We start from the raw sequence: 22,689 nt of genomic DNA, 5'->3' as shown, positions 1-22,689 counted from the left end.
TAGAGAATGGTCTGGCAGGAGCACCAAGGAGTTCAACAAGGTGCAAGATGCCTGCACCAGAGGAGGAAAAACCACATGACCCAGTACAACCGGAGGAGGGAGGTGACTGGCTGAAAGTAGCTTTGCAGAAAGGTCTTGTGGTGGACACCAAGGTGAACATGAGCCAGCAATGTGCAGCAAAGAGGGGGACCAGTATCCTGGGCTGCATTAGGAGTGCTACCAGCAGGACAAGGGAGAAGACCCTTCCTCTCTACTCAGGACTGCTGAGGCACCTTAAGACCTACTGGAGAGAGTCCAGTGAAGGGCCACAAAAGTGAGTAAGGGAGTAGAACCTCTCTTACATGAAGAAAGGCCAAGAGCTGGGACTGCGTAGCCCAGAGAAGCGAAGGCTCAGGGTGCATGTTATCAATATATTGGAATAGCTGAAGAGAGAGAATGAAGGATCCAGACTCTTCCCAGCGGTGCTCAGTGACAGAACCAGAGGCAATGGGCATGCACTGAAACACAGGGGGTTCCCTCTAAATATCAGGAAACACTTTTTTTTACAGTGAGGGCAACCGAGCACTGGCACAGGCCGCCCAGAGATGTTGTGGAGTCTCTGTCCCTAAAGACACTGCAAAGCAGCGAGGACCCGGCGCAGGGCCGCCGCTCGGTAACGGGGCGGGCCCTCGGTGATGGAGCCGCCCCCGGTAACAGCGCCGATCCCCGAGGAGCGGCGCCGGGGGCGGGAGGGGCGCGGCTGGCGCGGAGGAAGAGGTGGCGGAAGGGGCGGGCGCGTTGTCTCCCGGCGGAAAGGGCGCAGCGGCACTTCCCTGCCGGCCCTGGGGAAACTCGTCATGGAGGAGAGCAGCGGCGTCCGCCTCTCGGCCGAGTGCCTGGACGAACCGCCCAACAGCCGCATCTTCGTGGTGCTGGGCAAGGACACCGAGGAGACGCTGATCCGGGAGCGCTTCTCCCCCTTCGGGGACATCCAGAACATCTGGCTCCTGCGGGACAGGCGCACCAATGAGTCCCGCGGCATCGCCTTCATCAAGTTCGCCCGCAGCTCGCAGGCCTGCCGGGCCATGGAGGAGATGCACGGCCGCAGCCTGCTCCCCGACACCAAGCCCATCAAGGTACCCGCCGGGAGCGGGGCCGGGCGCTGTGGGGCGGGCGGTGTCGGGGCCCGCCCGGAGCAGCCCTGGGAGCCGGGCAGCGAGGGACCGCCTCGGCCCGCACGGCCGGGGCTGGCGCTGAGAGCCCTCCGGTCACGGTGGACCCACGGCGGCCTCGGGGAGCGGCTGCGGGGGGTCCCAGCCGTACCTGAAGCTCCCACGTGTGGCCTAAGCTGTAACAGGCCGGAGGGAGATGCTCTACCTGGAAACTGCGGGTTCTTTCTTTGGGGCTACGTTTTGCATTTTCAAGGAGTCTCTGTGACAAAGATTCTTAAACAGTATATTCTAAGTGTTGTAAGCAAGGTAGATGTGAATAAATAGAGCTGGCTTTGCACGTCTGTTTCATGCTGGTTTTGTAGCTCGTGAAAACCTTTTTCAAAACTTTTTATTTTTTTTAATCCATGCAATTGACTGGCAGCTTTCAGCCTCCTGTTTTCATTTGAAAATGCAATTGAGTCAGTAAAATCTTTTCTGAAGAACTTGCCATCAGAAGCCAAAAGATCAGACTTGTATTCCTTTCTCCCCTGCATGACTATTAGAAACATAAATTAAGAGCTCTGTGAAATCAGTTGCTGCTTTTGTATAAGACGCTTACTTAGAAAATGGCTTGTGTTTTTCTTACTTGGTTGTTTGGGGTTTGTTTCTTTGTTTGTTTTTATTTGTGGTTTGTTTGTTTTTTCTCCTGGTTGTCTTCTGATGTGCACTTGTGACATGAAATTTACTTCAGTAATTAAAAAGGATTTTAACAGTAACAGATGTGAGAAGTTATGATCCTTCATAGAGCACTAGACCTGCAAACTTCAGCCCAACTGAGCAGTGAACTCCAATAGCAAGGTTTTAATAAACTGTTAGGCCTTTTTGTTTGTTTGTTTGCATATTTTTTTTTTACTACTGCTGTACTAAGCCTGTTACAGTAATGCATTCTTCGCTACCTCTCCCATGTCACTGGGCATATTGACAGTGCTGCTGAGTCAGTAGCAGTATTCCTCACCATTGTTCATTATCCCTGGTAAGACTTTCTGCTGGCCTCTGTCCTGCTTGGGAAACCATTTGGGGTGATTTATATTTGTAGATATTTTGTCACAGGTGATCACAACTGTTCTTTTTTTCTATGTCAGGAGAGCTAGCTTATGCGAAAAATACATACAAAGGTTGTTAAACCTTTTTCTTGGTTGTTGATATGTGTTTAAGACCTATTGCCAGTAATTAGTGTCTGTGTAATTATTTCATTAGGTATTTATTGCACAGTCAAGAGCTTCTGGAAGCCACCGAGATGTTGAAGATGAGGAGCTTACACGAATCTTTGTTATGATACCGAAAACCTATACAGAGGAGGATCTGCGAGAGAAGTTTAAGGTACTGATTTGCTATTTGATAATTGTTACTTTAAAATGGTTTGTCTTAATTATCAAAAGGATTTTTAGCACATGAAACTTTTAGGCATTTTCAAATATTGGAAATTAATATGCTTTTTAATTGTTCTAGATGTATGGAGACATTGAATATTGCAGCATTATTAAAAACAAGACCACTGGAGAAAGTAAAGGTTTGGGCTACGTGAGGTATCTAAAACCATCTCAAGCTGCCCGAGCAATTGAAGAATGTGATCGAAGTAAGAATCTGACTGAATTCTTTGACTTTTTTTGCAATAAGTGTGTATCATCATTAATGTACCTTTTATTTTTAGTTGTGTTTGCAGGTAAATTATTTGTGATGTAAAACACCTTGAGACAAAGTTCTTTTGCAAATAAATAGTAGCATTATTAACATTGAGTGAGAACAGTCACCTGATTACATTCTTTCAAGACCAGGAGAAGAAAGGCTTTTGGGGAAAGCTGACAGCAGCCTTTCAGTCAAACCTCCTGTTCAATGTTGCTTAGTCACAAATATGAAATAACTTGGTGTGAGGACTTGGTTGTTTGTTGTTCTTACTTCTTTTTGTGTCTGTTTTTTTTTAATATACAAGGTGGTTCTGCATCATATCTATCATAAGTGGTTCTATAAAAATGATATTTGTGCGTAGGAATATGAGCCTGAGATTACTTAGCAGTCAAATGGTATTTCCGTTTTTCTGTGAGGCTAAAATGAAATTAGTTGGATAGCTTGAGTATAATACCCATTTCTTTCATAAAAGCAAAACCTAGATCAGTGCAAAACACCCATGAACTGCTGTTTTAGCACAGAAGTTTGTGGGATTCCTTCTGGAGCATCTGAGAATCATGCTAAGTATCACAGAATGGTTGAAGTTGGAAGGGGCCTCTGGAGGTCATCTTGCTCAGGCAGGATCACCTCGGCACTGTGGTTGCTCAGGACCATGTCCAGGTGGCTTTTGAATATCCCTAAGCATGGAGACTCCACAGCCTTTGTGGTAAACTGTGCCAGTGCTCAGTCATTCTGACAGCAAGTGGATTGTTGTGCTTAACTTGTGAGTAGGAGTAGTTCTATGTGGAAGCTGTTAACTTTCACACAATTACTATGACAGGCTTCAAGAGTTATAGTTATTTCACTACAGCCAATGCTTACTGGTCTTTCTGAATAATATGGTTCTAAATATGGTACTTGGAGAATGTGGGTCTGGTCCGATAATTGAGATGTGCTGAGGTGTTGCTATATTGTTTCTTTCAGGTTTCAGGGCCATTTTGGCTGAACCTAAAAATAAGGCATCTGAGTCTTTTGAACATGACTATTACAGTAATAACACAAGGCAAGAACCAAGAGGAAGTACGCTTCCATTTTGTAAGTCACAGCTTTTGGTACTAAACGTGATTTGTGGTCTTGAGTATGGTCACTAAGTAAGAATGTGGTTTGGAAGAAGGGAAGCTAATGGAGTCCTAGGCCAACACTTAAGTAGTAGATTGGATGTTGAAGTTAGAAACTAGCCAGGCATTTCATCTCTATACTTTTATGGCTCACTTTGCTCTGGTTGGCCAATTATTTTGCAATTTCCATTGGTGAAATTAACATATTACCTTTAATATATAATTGACTTGGATTGCTTTTAAAAGTTGAATGCAACATATGCATGAAATGAAGGCATGCTGGTGTGATGACTCAAATTATTTTGTTGATTCTTGAGGTATGCAGCCAGAATTTTGTAGTTTTGAAAAAAATGAAAGCAGAATTCAAGAATCCGTCTCCAAACGTCTGTCAGTGTTATCACGGCTTCCCTTTATCCAAGAGCAGCTGTTTGCCCTCTTTGATTTAGTTCCAGGACTGGAATATTGTGACGTTCAGCGAGATCCTTATACCAATAGTGGTAAGTATAAGTACAAAAAGTTGGTTTTTTTTATCTGTGAAGGGAATTCTTTGTACTTTTACTTCAATTAATTTGTATTGCAAAATACAGTACACTTGTGGGAAAGAGTCAGTGGTTGTTGCTGTCACTGCATAAACCCAAACGTTCAGTTTTGCTTGAACCCCTGTTTACAGGTAGCCATAAATAATTTTACTTTCAGGTAATAAAATCTCAAGAACGATGGGATCAAAGTCATGATAAGTGGTTTTAGTCAAATTAATAGTTCTAGGTAGAATAAATGAAGAAAAAGTTTCAGAAATTATTGGACATCTAGTTAAAATGTTCTCTAAATAGATCTTTAGAGTTTTCATCTTGAAATGGGTGTGGGGTGGTGTGTGTGTGTATGTAGAAGCTGACATGAGTAAATGGGATTAAATAATTCCAAAACAGATCATGTTTTCTATTAAAAAGATATTTTGGTTTCAGTCTTTTTTTGTTGCTGTTGAGAAAAATGTGGAAATGGTCTCTTCTCCAAGAAGCTTGAAATGATTCAGAGAACTAAAATATAACTTTACAGTTCTTGAGATTCACTCTTAATGGGATAGTTGCATTTTTAAATGAAATCATGTATCCTTTTGTTATTCATCCCAGATGAGTGAAGAAGACGTGTTTTCACTTGTGTGGTTTTATTGCCAGCTTTTCAAAGTAGCATAAATACAGCTTGTCTGTCACTAGTTAATTCCACTGAAGTTTTCTACAAATACTTCCGTGATATGTGGTAAAAAGACTTAAGAATTCTGTGCCATCCATGGCTGATGTGCAGTTTAATCTTTTGCTCTATGAGTGTAGTTTGTTCTTAGGATTTAGCCATCTCACGCTGAAACTGTATTTGCAGGCTATGCTGTGATTCAGTACAGCACTGCTGCATCAGCTATATATGCCAAGTACAAATTACATGGGTTTGAGTATCCTCCTGGAAATCGATTAACTGTCACTTTCCTAGAAGATGGGAGTGATAGTTCAGAGTAAGTACTAATATATTGAGATAAAAAGTTGTAAGTTGTGTTCTGGAGAGCAAAATGTAAAATAAATACATCATTAACATAAGTAACACCAATATTGCTCTGAGCTTGTTCTATACTCATAGATAGTATTTTCTGAAATTGAGATGTTTGGTTTGGGGTTTTCTTTTTGAATAGTTTAGAATAAGCCTTTTGAAACTCACTAGTCTTTGATAAAGAAAAGATTAAAATATATATTCTTAAGATTCTATAGAAAAATCTTGGATTTGTCAAGAATCTTTGTCAATGTATCTGTAATATGTAACAAGGGCTGGAATGTGTTTTTGATCTCTTGGTTGTTTGCAGTAGGCTGAGTAGTAGCCTTGTGAAGCACTTGTAGAATAAAGCTGCTGGTGATGAGGATCTGCTATCCTCACAGGTCTTCCACCATCTCTAACTCATTCCTGTCATTTGAATGCCCATTAAAAGTTGGAGGGGCTTAGGTACTGTCCTGCAGTGAAAATTTTGGCTTAGTTTTATCCTAAAGGAATCAAGTTCATGTCAAACCTATTCTGGGAAATGAACGGGGACAGTAAGGAGGGACAATGGGGAGACTCACTTCAGAAGTGCATGCCTGACCCAAACTAGAAAAAATGTTGATTGCAACCTTCATTCTTCAATAATTTCTGCAGCATTGTCTTACAACTCAGGCTGTGACTCTATGCAGAATGTACAATTGCTTTTTCTTAATCTGCAACAAAACAAAATAAAATCACTGGAAAATAGGAGCTGGAAGTAAACTTTCTGTGATAGTATTTTGACTTCTGAACTGAATCTTTGTGCTCTTTACTGAAATAGGTGAAATTTTTCTGTCCCTTTTGCTTTTTAGGCACCTCTCACAAAACGTAGTGGGCTCTTGCAGAGATAATTTTATCTTTTTTACCCCTAGAATATTAAAAAAAACACAAAAGGTAGTTTTGTATCTGTATATGTGGTAATGTATTACTGTTTTCAGTGAGTTCCAGCTAGCATGCATACTTTCAGGTCATGTCTATAGAGTGTCTTGAAAACCTGGCTTGATTGTCATTATTTACATGATATTACTGATTTCCAGAGATACTCTTAGATGTGCACTGAAACTTTTCTCTTGCTGAATTTAGGATTAACTTAGCTCTTTCTTTAAAGTATTTTATTATCACTTCTGCTTGCAGCCTCATCAGAAAAATGGCAACACAGCTGGTAACAGCCCAGGTGTCGTCAGCGTTGCGCAATAACAACACGATTGTTCAGCAGTATAGGACACCTCCTGTAAGTTCATATAAAGCACAGTGTTAGTATCCTTCTGAATTGTAAGAAACTTCAGATATGTCAATAAAGAACACTGCTCACTTTCTTCTGTAACTGTTTTAGATGCTGCACTTTTTAAGATGTACCTCTGATTGGTTGGTACATTTTTATTCCCTGTAAAGTTGTCTGAGCTTACTTGGATTTATTGTCCAATTTAATGAAATAACCAAAATAAATAAAGTAATGAAGATTAGAACTTTTAGAGGCTGTTTATGTCCTGTGATGGGAACAAAAATTGTAAGTAAGATAAAATTACTTCCTCTGCCCCCTGTCCCCCCAGTTAATTTATACTTGTGTTTTTTTTCCTCCTGTTTCAGCAAGCGTTTGGAGGAACTTCTGGCCCACAGTTACTTCAGCCCCAAACAGATGCCATTCTGCCACCACCCAAAAAAAAAGTTCCACCTGACACTTCTGTGAAGGAAAGGCTTTTCATACTTTTTCATCCCCATCCTTTACCTGTTGTCGTTTTGGAGGATGTGTTCTGGTAAGCCTCCATTTACAAATAAGTGCTTCCTAACAAAAAGAAAACAAACTATGAAATATTTAAAATAAATGTTGAAAATAAAAAAGATTATCGTGAAAATGCTTTCCAAAAAGAGCAGTGCACAGTGATTAGTAAATATAAGTGAACAGTAAGTAACAGTTGCTTTTTGAAACTAGTTTGTAATGGAATTCACATTGAAGCATAGAGGCAGTGTCAGCAGTATAGCAGCTTTATTATCAATTAACTTAATCTAAAGTAAAATGTCTAGTCTTCTAACGCTTATTTTTAACCAAAAAATGTGGTACTTCCAGTTCTTCCTAATTTATTTTGCATTTTCTTTTAAATATTTCTGTAAGGTATTTAAGTATTTTGATAAATTTCCACAGTAACTTAGGTGAGTATATCATATATCATAATGGTTTGCATCTTACTGACACTGTTTCAGCTGTTCTTTCACACGACCTCCTTTTAAGGAGCAAAGACTTGAGACAATTTTTGCCATCTTTAAAACAAATCTCTAGTTAACTGTACTCCAGTGTTTTCTATTATTTGTTTGTAGTGTACTCTTGAAGAAAAAGACATTTCCCTTTTCTAATAGCTTGCATTTGCAATAAATCTTTGGAAAGCCAAACTATGTACAAAGCACCAGGAAAGGTAAAGAAATAGTATGCACATAATGTGGAATTTAAAACTACCTATTTGATATACTAGATTTTCTTAATCAGATGCTGGAGAAGGAAAAAAGCTGTGTATACATTTGTGTAACTTCAATATGAAGTAAGCAGACTATTTTTCAGAAACGTATTTTAAGGAACTGTCTAGGAATCTCCTGAGGACTTTGGAAATCCGTTTTCCCTAAAGCTTTTGTGTTTGCTTTCTGAGTCATTTCAGTGAGACCTTTTCAAAGATTAATCACAACTAAGTTCATTTAAGTGAGATGCAGGTTTAGCTTCTAAATTATCTGCTGGTTTGCGTGTGTATGTCTTTATTTTTGGTTTGTTTGGGTTTTTTCTTTGTAGCGAGTCAATAACTACGACGATCCCAGCGGAGGCAGAAAACTGGATTGCTTTATTGGACTTACAGTAAAGGGTTTTACACTTAAAGGGTTTAGGGTCTACATATTTAACAGGAGGTTGTAACTATTACAATTTATTACAAACAGGGCGTTTCAGGGGATGACATAAGGGAAAAACCCAGGTTAACAAATTTGGGGTCTTACACATACATCATAAGGGAAAACTCATTTTATTTTGGGGGAATTATATGGAGGAAGGAGGTATTCTGTACATATCAGAATACAGTTGTTGCAGTTAACAAATCATATATACTTCAGATTGGATATGTTGCAGGAAAACCTGTAAATTCTTTTTTTTTTTCCCTCCCCCCCAGTCGTTTTGGACAACTGATACAAGTTTACCTTGTTGCTGGAAAAAATGTGGGCTATGCAAAATTTGCAGACAGAGCAAGTGCCAGTGAGGCCATAACTGCATTACATGGCAAGATTGTGAACGGTGTCAGGCTCAAGGTGAGGTTGGCAGACTCGCCCTCGGAGGAACCCAACAAGCGCCAGAGAACTTACTGAGCAGGTGAGTACCCAGTCTGAGCTGTTACTTACACTGAAGTTCAGCTACATGAAATAGTAAATGGCTAAGTATTTTTAAGGTTAGATACAAGCATGTAATGATAAACTTCAAACCTATTCTTAGCTAACAACTTGAAATACAATTTGTTGTATATTTGTTTGTGTGTATATATGTACACGTATCTGTGTATGCTTATATATGCACATATGCACTTTATTTTAGCAAAAACGAATTTTTATAATTCTTGGAAAAATATGAACCAGTTGATAGAAATCAGTCTGAATGTTCATAGAAATATTTGCTTTTGTACATAAGAGAATCAATTAACATTGAAAAGAGAATGCAAGAATAAACAATGGAACTGACATCAGCTTCTGTGTGTCTTTTTTTTTGTTAAAAACACATGCCATCAGTGGTGTTGGATAAAGATGCAGAGTTGAGCTGTTGGAGGATAGAGGAGTGAAGGGGTAAATAAAAAAAGGATGCAGGGGGGGACAGGTAAGGTTGTCAGGTGAAACCAAAGGTTTGGGATATTTGGGTCATCTGGATTCTCAGAAATCAGATGTAGCTGAAATGTGTGATAGTGAAGAAAATATTGCAGAGCTTGTGGTGGAGGGATTGAGATGTGTGTTTAAGATAATTAGTCTGAAAACTTATTGTTTGATGCTTATGGCCTGTGAAAGCTGGCTAAACTCCTAGAGGTTTCATATTTTTTAGACTTCAGGGACCAAAACTGATTTGTTCTTTTAAAACATTGGTTTGCTTCAAATTACATAAAATTTAATAAAATTTCTTTTTTTTTTTTAATTTCTTTTTTAACATTAGAACTATTACCAAAAGAGAAATATAGTAGGGGAAGAAAAAGCTATTTTCTGCAAAATAACTCAATATTACTATAGCTTTCAGATATTTCCAGTAGCCATATTATCTTCCTAAGGGACATAGTTTTGATTTAACTCATTCAGAAAATGAGTCACATGAAATCCTGACTCTCTTCACGTCAATATTTTACCTCTAAGCTTCACTCCTTGTACCTTTCTTTGTATAGATGTTCTTTGTGACCCCAGAATTGCAAAGATCAAAAAAAAGATTTTGCCCAGATTGTTCTTGTTCTCCTTTTTTCCTGAGGACTTTCGTGTTGCTCTTCTGATAAGCAGCAAATGCTAAAGGTGGCCTTAGTCTTTTTATATACAACTTTTGTTTTAAAAAATTGGATTTCTGGCATTCTTTTTCTGCATTGAATTACAGCTAAAACTAATTTGAAGCTTTTTTTTGCTTTTTTTTTAATCAGCAGGTGAACATAATTTTAAGTAACTTGTACCCATGCTCTTATCTTCGTACAAAGTTTTGTTTTTAGTGTGACTTTTACTTTCAGCAATTAAAGGCCAACCTCTGGGTCTCTACAGGAATAACTGTGATGTGACGTGTAATAAAATACCAGGTCTGCCTTGTGTACTTTCTACTAGAAAAGTGTAAACACAATATGTGTCCAAAATTAGAAAAATGATCTATCCTGAAGTTTTCTTTCTTTGTTTAAGAAAGATAAGAGTGAGAAGACTGGAAAGTTTTCTTCTGATGGTCTATCTAAAACTGATTTTTTTTTTTATTCACACATACGAACACACACAGAAGCACATGTTTTTCCAGTCGTGATTGTTGAGAAGATTCTTTAACGTCTCCAGGTGACAAACAGTGTGCAGTTGGTCACCAAATAGGATTTTCAAAAGGCTAAAGCTTACTTTATGTTTCAGATTATGTTATTAAATTGTAATATACATGTATTATTGACTAATCAGAAACATAAGGTCAGATATAAGGTCAGATTGAGACACACACATTTTACCTAATTAGAAAAATGGAAAACTAAGATCCTATTCAAAAATTATTTTTTTACAATATTCAAAATTACAGCAGAGCTCTCTGTCCTTTCCTAGGTTTTTGTATCTCTAAAATTTCAAATAACAGAGTACTAGTTTTAGTTGTTGAAAGACAGACATGTTAACTCTGTCTTGGACAGATTACTAGTAATTTTGGTGGAAATGGCTGCTGAGTATTTCCCTTCTGGTTAGCCTTTCATCTGCTGAGTCTGTGCTATATCACAGGGAGAAGAGATTTCTAAGTTTACAGCGTTACATCCTGTACATGAGGTTCTTGATTCTGAGTCTTTTAGCAGGTTGTTTTAGCATCTATCTCTTCTTAGAACAGATAGACAAAATTACTTGCTCTTTTTGGACTTCAGTTGGTTTCTCAAATTCAAATGAAATGGTACATAAAAGGAAGGATTCCCTGTCAAAAAGGGCTTGCCCATTTAAATGAAGCTTACCACTGCCTTGGACCAGCTGATGAAAAGCTTTGCAGTGGTATAGAGGCTTATATTTTGCTTTCACCTAAAATGTTAAATTGTGCACGTGAAAGGAGATGGAATTCTCTCTACCTCTCTGGGTTTTTTTTTGAATGTGTGAGAATATTAACTTTTGTTCTTTTTGGATTTTAGCTGTAGGAAATAATCTACCTAGCTAAAACTTCTCTGAGTTTTCACTTAAGGAAGTCATTCCCTCTTAAAAAACCCCTGTTCTAAAGTCCTATTGTATTGCTGGCTTTTTGCCTCTAACAGGGTGACTGGATTTCTGCAGTAGTCCTTTCTATACAGGGTTCTCTGATTAAAATCTGTGATAAGACTTGAGAATTCTAGAATCTATATGAAAATAAATGGAATTCAGTGGAATAATTAAATTTAAATAAAATAATTTTTCTGCGCATTTGACGTTTTTCCCTAACACTTCCTTATGCAAATAATCTTTTTAAAACTACAATTTACAAAATTATTTCTTTAAAAATGTTTTATGATAACAGTATGCTACTGATAATGCTCCTGCAATGTAAACGTCTGACCGTAAGAACTTTGTTACCTTGCAACAACCTTTTGTTTATCAGGTGAATTTGCATACATATGTATTAATATTCTAAACTGATGCACCTAATGAATTTTACAGACTCTGGCTCTCCTACAAGTCAGTGAAAATTCAATTTATATGAGTAGTTAAAAGTAGCAGAGAAAAGATGGAAATAGAGACTAGTAATGTTCTAGTAGTACTTTAAGTTCTAACATAAGGGTTTTTTTGGGATGAGGTTGTCCCCTCTTATGCTAAGTAAGTATTAACGGCTGAAATAATCACTTTAAACTATCTTGCTTTGAGTCAGTCTAGGCTTGAGAAGACAACTACAGTGTCTACTTCTAGGCAGTTGCTGAAAGCAGACCAGTCTTAATGTCCTTGCTATTGACCAGCCTGTGCTCTCCACTCAGAGTTTTGCATTACTTTGAGTATTTCATGAAAACCTCACTGCAGTGTCTGATGCCAGTTGTGTAAATTCTATAATTTAAAAATGGAAGAGGAAGGAAGGAATTTGCTATCTTTTAGAAGAATGTAATCTGGAAATCCAATTAATCTCTCTATTGCAACCTTATAGTTCTATTTTAATACCACCCCCACTCCCAAAAACAACCCCCCCCCAACAACAGACCCACAAACAAACAAAACAAAAAACCAAAACCCACACCAAAAGTCTCTCACAAAGCTTTCAAGGAGTCCTTAGAAAGCAGAGCTTCTAACTAGCAATGTATTAAAAATGCAAAGGTCCACACAGCTGTGTGGACCTGGGTTCTGTGGGTTTAAACAATCATTGCTGATTGACTAACCCACAGCAAATGGATTAATTGCATTTTTCCCCTTCTGAAAAAGTTTGGTGGTGTCTTTAAATAATTATTTAGTCACTTACTAAGTTGAAAAGCATTTATTCTGTCATGAAATACATGGTTATTTTTGTCTTGTTACTCTTGCTCTGAGAAAGTCCTGCATCACTGATTTGATTTGCATTCATTTTTTTACTTAAACTTTATTAAAATCCTGAAATTAACATCTATATTTATAATAATGTATTGTTGTGCAAAAATGTTTAAAAAAAGTAATTGTATCATAGTTGAGATGTATTCTGAAAAAAATAGCTGTATTTTGTATCAACAGCGTACCGCAGAAAAAATGCGGCTTTCACACACTGCTTAGAAAAAGAGACACTTCTTTAAAAGTTGGAGAAGCATACCTACAACTTTAATATTATTCTTCTAAAGATATTAAAAGTCTTATTTATATGCTGTTGTAGTGATTCCATTTTATAATATGTACTTTAAAATAAAAATATGTATGTTGCTTTTTGATGCTATTTCTGTACTTGTGTTTTTTCTACAGAAACTAAATAATGACATGACCCTCAGCTAGCTGACTGACTGACTGAAAACGTGACTAGACATGGTTCCTGTGGACAGTGACAGCTTTTTCAGTGACAGCTTTTTTTTTTGTTGTTGTTTTTTTTTGTTAATTGTTACTTAGTTAATCTTCTCTCTGTGGTGCTTTTTGATTTTGAATATGCAGACATGCAGTTTTGAAAATTATCTAGGTATTTAACATTGTAAACTGGTGGTTGTTCTTGTAGTAGTATATAATCCTGTATTACAGAAATCTTGTTTTTACCTGAATTCCTCCTATAAGATGGAAATTACAATGATGGGGGAAATAAAGGAGTCAACATTTTCTGACTTGACTGGTTAGTTGATAATGATTCAGATTCTGTTAAGATAGAAGACATTTCTCATAATCCAAATTGCATTGAAAAGTGAAGTACAGCAGTAAATTCAAAGAAAATGAAATAACTGTTTAAAAACTATCAGGCGTGACAGTATTAATCTAGATTTAAGAAAATAGCTGTAATCTAGAAAATGATTCAAAGTACATTCTTAAATATTTTGTTGACTTGGGCCAAAAGTACTTGTTATGCTTTGTATGCTGTTCAGTGAAAGTGACATTTGACTGTGGGTCAGACTATCAAAACTGCTTACATTTATCCTTTCTTATCCTGAGGTCTTTTGGTTATAACTGGGGAAAGTATGGAGTCTAGGGGTGTGGGGGGTTTTTTGTTATGTTTTTTTTTTTTTTTTTTTTTTTTTTAAGGGGTTGGGGTTCTTTCCTCTCCCCCCCCGAAGCTTTCAATGCATATGTTCAAGTAAGAGTTGGACAAGTCAGCATTTCAGCAGGATCAAGAGCACATTCCAGCACTGATGGAGAGTAAATGAAGATAATTCAAATAAGTATTTGCACAGAGAATTTTCAAATGCCAAATACTTTTCTATGTATTCCTGCATACTACTTGTTGAATTGAAAATATCCTGGTTATTAAAATAATTTATACAGATAAAATTGAGGAATTCTAGTTGTATGCACGCTACAGGACAAGCATGCCCTTGGATGCATCTCCTATCCTGGTCCCTTGATCATTGGTGTGGGGAGAGACACGGAAGCAGCCTGTAATTTCTTCTGTCTCTGAGCACCTTTGGAAGTATTTCCTTCCAAGAAATCCCTATCTCGCAGGAAGTTTGGGATGAGAATGCAGGTCTTACTCCCTTAGTTCCAGGATGGGACAGTGAACTGTGTTTCAGGGTAGACACTACCAGTATATGCACTTTTAATGGGCTGAGAGAGTTATTTACATTGATAAGGGGGATTGGGTCACAGGGGAGACAGAGTGAGGGACAGTAGATCTGGATAGTGGGGTTTAAGAGACAATGAGATTTGAGCTTTTATTCTGCCCTATAATTTCATGCACTTACCCACCTTTTTCCACTCCCTGCCAGCAGTGTTAGGTTGGCTTAGCCTCTGGGTCCCTTCCCAGCAGGGAGATGCTGCTGTCAGGAGGGCTGGGCAGAAGGTTGTTTTTGTGCTGTGCAGCTGCTCAAGTCACCATTTGGGTCCCACTGGCCAGTGTCCCTTAGCAGCCCTGGGTTTTCATTTTTATGTAGCTCACGGAGCTCCAGGATTGTTGTCCCCCTTTCCATGATTCTCACTGCTTCTCCAGCCCCTTATTCTTTCCAAGACTGCTACTTCTTAGCAGGAGACCTTTGCAGCCTCCTTTCAGATGCTGCAGCCCTTTTGTTTTCCCAGTCTCAATAGTGAATGTGCAGAAACACAGCAGCTTATAATGGTGGGTATGTCTTATGTCTCTTTATTAATTTAAGCTATGTTTTTACCTATAACAGATGGACTGCTTTTTTTATTTGTTTTTTAAAGAGAAGGAGGAAATGAGAAGGTATTAGAAAATACCTCCAGTTGTAAGTAGCTAAAAGCTGCAGGTGAAACTTCTTAATTTTCTCTTTTGTTTCCCAACAGCGAAACATACATCAAATAAAGCAATGTCCTTGGTTGGGATGAGGGTGGATGGGGGTGGGAAGGGGAGGGAGTGGAGAGTTTTTTATAAAATCTTTTTAACTGGAAGGCATGGTTACTCAAACGTTAGAGCTTCACCATTTGGTGCTTTACAGTCAGCTGTCTTAAACTACTGCTAGGATGCAGACCTAGATTAGCCGTCTGGTAATTGTCATTTGACTTCACCTACTATCAGATTAATGCAATTAGAATAATATTTACATGCAGGTTACTTATACAGCAAATATTTTAAAGTATTTAGTAAATAGTTTAATGCAAGATCTTCAGCTAGGTTTTATTTCCTGCTCTTTATAGAGGAGTATCAGTAAAAATACCTTTGCATTAGAGCGTATATGAGAATAAGCACTGTCATTGCAATTGGTTCAGAAGTTTAAATTCAAGTTTAAAAGTTGAAAAAAAGTTGTTCCTATGTTAAAAGAATATTAGAATTTAAGTGCTTAAACATGAGGAAGTTGCAGAATAACGATAGCCTAAGAAACCTCGTTTTACTTCTCTCCATCTTCCTAGTATGTCCTTGATGACTCACCAGCAGCTTTTTTCCCCAAGAACAGTTGTTTTGTTCAGCACAAAGAGCAGAATTGAATCAGGGCTGCATGGTTAACACAGGCTGTAAAATTCCTACTCAATTGGGTGTAGATGTTAGAAATTGGAGGTTTATGGTTGAGCTTGGAGAATTGGATCCTATCTGTGACTCTAGCCCAAAGGTTGTTCATAAGAAGGGTTGCCATTTCTCTGGGTTCCCTTGGAAAAGTCCCAGTTTGGATCCGTGTGTAAGGGTTTTTTTGCTCCTTGATTGGTTTTGTGGTTTTTTTTCCATCCCTTATAATAAATTTCAAGTAGCATTTGGGGCTTTCCTGTTTTGCTCAGGGGAAATAATTCTGACCAGTTTGCCATAAATCCCAAACTCCAGAACTGTCAAGCAGCACCTTTGCAGACTTAACTGTACAGTCAATGTGTTTAGTGAATCCAAAATTTTCAGAAAGCATCAGTCCTATTCTGGATACATGGAGAGACACCATGTTCATGTAGAGGGGTCTGACACATGCTTCTGAACCTGTATGGTGTGGTGTATCTGCACAGCACCAGGTGAAATGCTGAGAATGCCTGTATAGTCAGTTGAAAAAAACCCCAACTTCTCATTTATGTGATAGAATCAGCCTTTTGATAAGTCTCTCCTATGTCAAGATCCCTGTCTGACGTGGTACTGAAGGTGGATCCCTGTGTGTTTAGGGGACATGAACATCCCCAGGAGAGTAAACACTCAAAAATTAAGTGACTGGTGGGTTTTTTTGGCCATCCAAGATGGGGGAAAAAAGAATCAGGTTGGCATGATCCTAACAGCTATTTGAAGGGAGCATTCAGCACACACAGAAGGCTAAAAGATACCCTTTACAACTTGAAGTAATGTTACGAAGCAGACAGAGCAGTGCCATTTTCTAATTGTTCTCTATCTTGTTTTTGTTATTACATGTCTCTGGGAGTAGTGGGCCACTGCACTCCCCTGGGCATGGAAGATCAGTGCTCCCTGCTTTGGGCTGTGGAGCTCTCTTGTCTGCTTGTTCAGTCAGGTCTGCAACTGAAGAGAATTGGACTTGGGCTGGAACTTGGAAAAAAAATTTTCCCGTTCCAGTTCTGAGACTTCAAGGTACCCAAAGAAGCAACTCTGCAAACAGTATCTCCCTTATAGTCAATATCGAATCAAGCTACTAGTTGACTCACATGGAGTCATTTGTAGTGTTCTGGTAATATTTTTAGAAGATACTTAAAATCATTATTGCTCTCCTTAGAGTTCAGTGTATTTACTGAAAGTATGAATGTGCTATTCTTCTCCAGCTAAGTAATATCTTGCTATTTTGAAGTCCCCTAGCATTTTTGATTGGATATGATATTCACCACTCCCTGTTTCAGTTGTTATGTAGCACTACTGGTTAGTGGCATGCTGCTTTTATAGATCCTTTTGTTGGTAAGTAAAAACACTGTCTGCTGTGAAAATGAGCATTAGGTTCCTGCACTGGAAAAAAACTTGTGCTACTCATATTCCTTTTGATGGTGTTTAGTGAATCGACCAAAACTGTATAGGGTTTTTGTTGTGTTGTTTTGCAGAATCAGTGCTTTAGTGTTGGTAAGTAGAATTTAGTATGCTTATCCGTAAGTGACTTGGATTTCAGCTGTGTTCATCAGCCATAGTTTCTGTAGGCACTGAACAAGGCTTTTATACCTTTTGAAAATGAGATAATACAGATTTCTTAAATTACACTAAGTGATGTCCCGTAGAAATCATTTTATCCATTTATTGAGTCATAACTTCTGGGTTAGTAGAGGAGCCTTTTCTTTGTGTAAGTGGGGGAAGATACTAATCTGCTTATGTTGTCTGAATGTCTACATTAGGGTATTTCTGATTATGAAATGAAATAAGGCCATTCCCAAGAGGGCTGTGCATTCTGAATGTGATCTGTGAGTCAGTGATTGCAGTGCCCCTCGCTGGGTCCTGGGGCTCCTGAGACCTTTTTCTTTAGTGGCACAAACCAGTACTAGGGCACCTCACATGGGGGTAGAGCCCAGGTTTGCAGTGCAGTGTGCAATTGGATTTCCTTTGCGTCTTTTCTTGTTCTTCCTGTTGGTGGTCCTTTTTCTGACCCAGGGCACTCTGTCATGTCTCTTCTGCTCTGTCTCCAGAGATATCATCTAATGTCTGCAGTAGCAGGAACCTCCACTCTTTCAATTACTATAGAAGTAAGTGAGAGACAGAAGGAATAATCATACATAAGTGGAAACTGTTGAAGGTGAAAACGTGATTATGTGCACAGCTCCAATCCAGGAAAACTAATTTCATATTCTCATCATGCCATTTTCCTGAACTTACTATTTTTATTTGTTAAACATTCATTTAAAACTTTATCAAAGATTCTGCTCAAGTTTTTCACAGAATGTTAAGTTAGAACTGCAGTTGTACTGGTAAATTTTCTCCCAATAGAATGAAGAAAAAACTATCAAAGAAGGAGGGTTAACAGTGCCAAGTTCACTTACAATTATAGCAAAGGGACAAAGGGTGACACCACAGCCTGCAGTGCTGTGAGGCAATCCCCCTGGTTCCAGCAGAGGTCACTGGGCTCCTGGGTGTGTAGACAGAGACTGCAGCTCAAAGCTGACACTGCTGAAAATCTTAACCTGCTCCTAAGATAATCAACCTATATATAGAATTTCATAACCAAAAGCTTGTGGGTTTTTTCCACAGGTAAAGAATTATCACTAGGTGTATCAATTTCAAACACATAATTTAAAGTACTTTTAACGTAGGTTAATAATTAAAATAATTTCAAGTAATTGATTTAAAAGTAATTGAGAGAAGAGAGAAGCCTAGTTTAACTTGCGTATTTTCTCTGAATTATTTTTAAGCCATTTATTTCTTCACAGCCTATCAGTTTTGCAATACAGTTGTTCTAGTTTTGCTCGCACAAGCCTCACATGTCTATTACTGATTTATTTTTCTTGCTGTTCCAGAGGCTTTTCCTAGTTTTGCAAATGCAGGATTAGCCAAATACTTTTAAAATTGTCATGCTGAGTATGAAAGTTTTCTGTGAGATACCTGAAAACACTGCATACAGAACACCTCTCTATACTGTTTTTTGGCATTTTTGCAATTTCTCTGTAAAAGATTAGAAGCAAGATAATGAGCAAGAATTAGGAAGAGAATTGGGGGAAAGAGAGATTAAAAAAAGGAAAAATAAGGAAGATTATAAAAAAAGGAGTTCTGATTTCAAGACATAGAACAGGAAACAGTCTAATAGGAGGTAAGGCATGAGGGGGTTCCTGGGGGAAAGCCAATTTGGATATTTGGAAAAGCAGGATAATCCAAATTATCCAGATCTTAAGACAAAAAAGACAGAGGGCACTGTGGTGCTCTGGAAGCCAAGTGCTTTAAGATTAGGCTGTATGTAGGGATTTGGAGTCTCTTGGATGGATGTCCATCGCAAATGAACCGCAGAAGCCCTTACATCAGTCTATAGTAACCTCATTCTTTTGTGTCTTATTTCTCCTTCCTTTTGAAATGCAGTGATTGTCATGCACAGTGCTTATTTCATATACATATAATGAATATTTTGGCACCAGAATTACTTTTAAAGCAATATCTGTTTTTTTTCAAAATTGTGTGCTTTCTGTTGAGCTCATTTATCTTGTTGGGTAATTTCTCCTTCATCACTCTGGTGTGTGGTGGTTCTGTTCCTCCTCCTTGCGCTGACACAGCTTACCTCAGCTGCAGCTGTCTGGAGTTCACTGAACAACTTGCAGCACAAATTCACATCGGGTCACTCATCCACAGCCTCTGCTTTTGGCAGGGATAAGCACAGCAACAGAAGCTTGAGTTACAGGCAGAATCAGGCCTCCTGCAGCCAGCCTGATGCTGTACTACACTCAAAACTCGAGGTGGTTCCAGATGCTTCAGACAGCTCTGGTAGCTGAAGCTGTGGAGACTGAAGTTCAGCCCCAGGCAGCTCTGCTGGGTACAGGAGTGAGGAGAAGTGTGTAGCTGGATATAACACAAAACACCGTTCAGCTGCTCACTCTGCTTGCTTATAAATGCTTTAAAGAAAGCTTTAAGAGGAGTTGCTTTGAGGGATGATGGGCTTTATGGCCTTGGTGCTTTGTAAACATCGTAAATCACAGCTTGAAAATAACACTTCGGTGCTGTAAAGTCCAGGTATCTCATAGATGGTGGGGCTGTTGTTTTCAACTATACATGGCACTGTCAGATTAATTAAATATTGATATAAGACTCTTATTCTTCTGCTTTAATAATATACATCTGCCTGCTCCCAAACCTTAATTCTTTTATTATGATAATTGAAATTCTTGAAATTCTGCAAACTCTGGAGCTTGGGAAGGTGGGGTTTCACCCAGTCTAGGGTGTTCAAATCCAGTGTTAACATACAATATCCAACACACACAATATCTGCAGGACTTATATTAAGGCTGAAGAGTTAAATGCTGACCAGACTCTATATTTAGAGAAAATGTTTACAAATCCTGAGCATGCAAATAGAGAGAGAAGTTTCCCTGGGAATTCTTCCAACTCTTCTGACCGAGTTCTGTCTTTGGAAGGTGCTAATGAGGTAAATTTTCCAGATGACATTTTAAGGAATACAGGACAATGTTAACAGAGCTTATTTGGGTATGTGGACATGAAAACTCTATCAGAAATGTAAATGTCTGCTGGAAATATTTTCTAAAATTGAAATTACAAGTGACTTAACAAATAAAGTTGCAAGATTGCTCAAAGTTATTTAAAGTATCAGAATGTAGATTGTCCTCATCCTGGGCACACTAAATCTCCCTCCTAATGTGTCTGTTATATCCAAGGATAGCAGGCGTAAAGTTATATTTAATCAGCAAAACAAAATCAAAGGCAATGGCATATAAAACCATGTACTGTATGTCTTGACCCAATGATGTTTTTAAATTTAAATCAAGTCCATAGAGTTCACTTCTATTCAGAGTTCACATTAGTGTAATAATGCTGGGGAACACTAAAATTTGCTGCCCTTCTCTGTGACAACATACCAGCTAAGTTATTTAAAATTATTGCCAGAATTTTAGACACGGGTTATCCATACACAGGTATCACAGTAGGTTTTTCCTTTCCCTAAAGGCCGAGGATACAAAGATGGCTTTAATGCCCACATATGAAAGCATTCTTGGAATTTTAACCTGGAGATCATCTGAAACTGTTTGAAGCTGGGTAATCTGTTGTTGCTTTGAAAAATAAATTAATTAGGTAGTTCTCAGAGAGTGGAGAGGAAACTTTACTGCTGTGACCCTTTTTAAAGGTATTCTAGTGGAGTTATAAAGAGAAGAGTCCTTTAAATACTGAAGCTTGAAAGAACTTAGTCTAGAATAGAAAGCAGAGTGCTGATAATAGCCACAGGGTTGGAAGGTAGTAGTAATAACACTTAAAACCAGAGATTTCTTTGTTGTTGTTATTTGAAATTGATAGCTCAAAGTGTTTATACCACTTTGGTTTTGCAGTCTGCACAGTAAAGAAATCATGCAGTCAGCTGAAGATGAGGCTATGGGACTACTACCCATTGCTAAAATCAAGTATGAAACAAGCTCTTTTCCTTATCTTTGAGTGGAAATAGTTAACTATAGAGAGTATCAACCATAAAGGTTTTGTTTTTCTGAGATTGAACCGCTCCTGCTGATTGGTCATATGTTTGTCTTCAGAGATAATTGGAGTTCTAATAAACTGCATTTGAGATTTGCTTTTCAGATTTCTGGCTTCTTGTATTTAATAGGGATATTCTTAATAGAACTCTTATAAATTGTGATTATCTATGCAAGATATTTACCTGTAATTTCAGTTTTAAATCATCTTTGGGTGTTTCTACTTCCCTTTCTAGTTTCTTCAATGAGAAGACATAATTTTCCCTTTTTCTTCAGGGATGTCCAAGAATGGTTTATATTTTATTTCTGTGATCATCTATAAATATGGATGTTATATTCTATGCATATCTTATGCTGTTATGCTTCAGGATTTCTCTTGCTATGTGCTGTCCTGATTTTGTATAAAGTAGAGTAAAAAATGGTGCTGAAATGAATAGACCACTGTATATGGACTATCACTACAGAAACTGAAGAGCAAAATGTTGAGATGATAAAAACAGTTTTTCCAAATTCTCTTTAGGGGAATTGAAAAACACCCAAATGGAAAGATCAGGAACTAAGTGTCTGATTTCATTCCCAGGGAAGATGGTGAAAGGCAGGAATATGCTTTCATACGTAGGGATGCTCCTTGTCTTTGGTTTCTCACACCTAACTGAGGAGAAAGAAAAGAATAAACCATTTGAATGGCTGCACAAGACTGTGTAAAAGTCCATTGAATCTGGTATCCTGCTCTCTACAGTGGCTGGAAACTGATGCTCAGGAAGAGTGTTGAAACGGGGCAGATAATGAGTGTCCTTTCTTGGACACTTCTCAATAGGCAATGGGGCAGGTACCTTTTCAGCAAGAACTGCAAAGGAAATTGTTGTGCCTACAGCTGTCCATCATTCCTTTGTATAATCCCTGCTTAAAATCATCTGTTTCTTTAGCTTCATAGCATAGTATAGAAGCAAGCCATCTGCATTAATAATATTTTGTATGGAAAAGTTTTTCCCAGTTGTTTTAAACCTGCTGTCTGATCTGAGTTTCACTGAAGTCCCGTGTGATGAAAAATAGCATGTGATCATTTCCTGTCAGCCTCCTACCTATCATTTGGGATTTTATAGATCAAAAGACAATCCTTTCTCAGTCTGCTCTTCAGCTAGAAATTATGTCCTCACACAGATGCATTCTCATACTTCTGTGTGTATTTTTCAGCTGCATGTGTTTTCTAGTTTCACATTTTCATGTGAAGGAACCAGAACTGTACACAGCACTCAAGTGCAAAGAGATTTACATGGGGTTGCAATGAGCTCTTCTGCTTTGTTCTCTACTGCTTTTGGAGCAATTTCTAATACTGTTTGCCTTTTGGACTACTGCTGAGTAGCAAACTAATGTTTGCAGAAAACTACTCACAATGACTCCAAATAATAAAGGCTAATTTAGAGCCCATTATTATGTATGTTTAGTTAGGG

At 38.2% G+C, this 22,689-nt stretch overlaps 1 protein-coding gene across 1 annotated transcript; it reads left to right on the top strand.

Moving 5' to 3' along the window:
• Nucleotides 1-659: 659 nt before the first annotated feature.
• Nucleotides 660-14,053, top strand: RBM45 (RNA binding motif protein 45). Its single transcript, XM_064660738.1, has 10 exons — nt 660-1,115; nt 2,388-2,510; nt 2,640-2,766; nt 3,780-3,890; nt 4,231-4,410; nt 5,285-5,414; nt 6,602-6,698; nt 7,055-7,221; nt 8,611-8,807; nt 13,049-14,053. The coding sequence occupies exons 1-9, from the start codon at nt 675-677 to the stop codon at nt 8,801-8,803; spliced, it is 1,569 nt and encodes a 522-aa protein (XP_064516808.1). The 5' UTR covers nt 660-674; the 3' UTR covers nt 8,804-8,807; nt 13,049-14,053.
• The last annotated feature ends 8,636 nt before the right edge of the window (nt 14,054-22,689 follow it).

Source organism: Pseudopipra pipra, chromosome 7 (genome assembly GCF_036250125.1).
Source record: "Pseudopipra pipra isolate bDixPip1 chromosome 7, bDixPip1.hap1, whole genome shotgun sequence".
Lineage (NCBI taxonomy): Eukaryota > Metazoa > Chordata > Aves > Passeriformes > Pipridae > Pseudopipra > Pseudopipra pipra.
The sequence above is the reverse complement of the archived record's forward strand: the minus strand, read 5'-3'. Positions and strand labels throughout refer to the sequence as shown.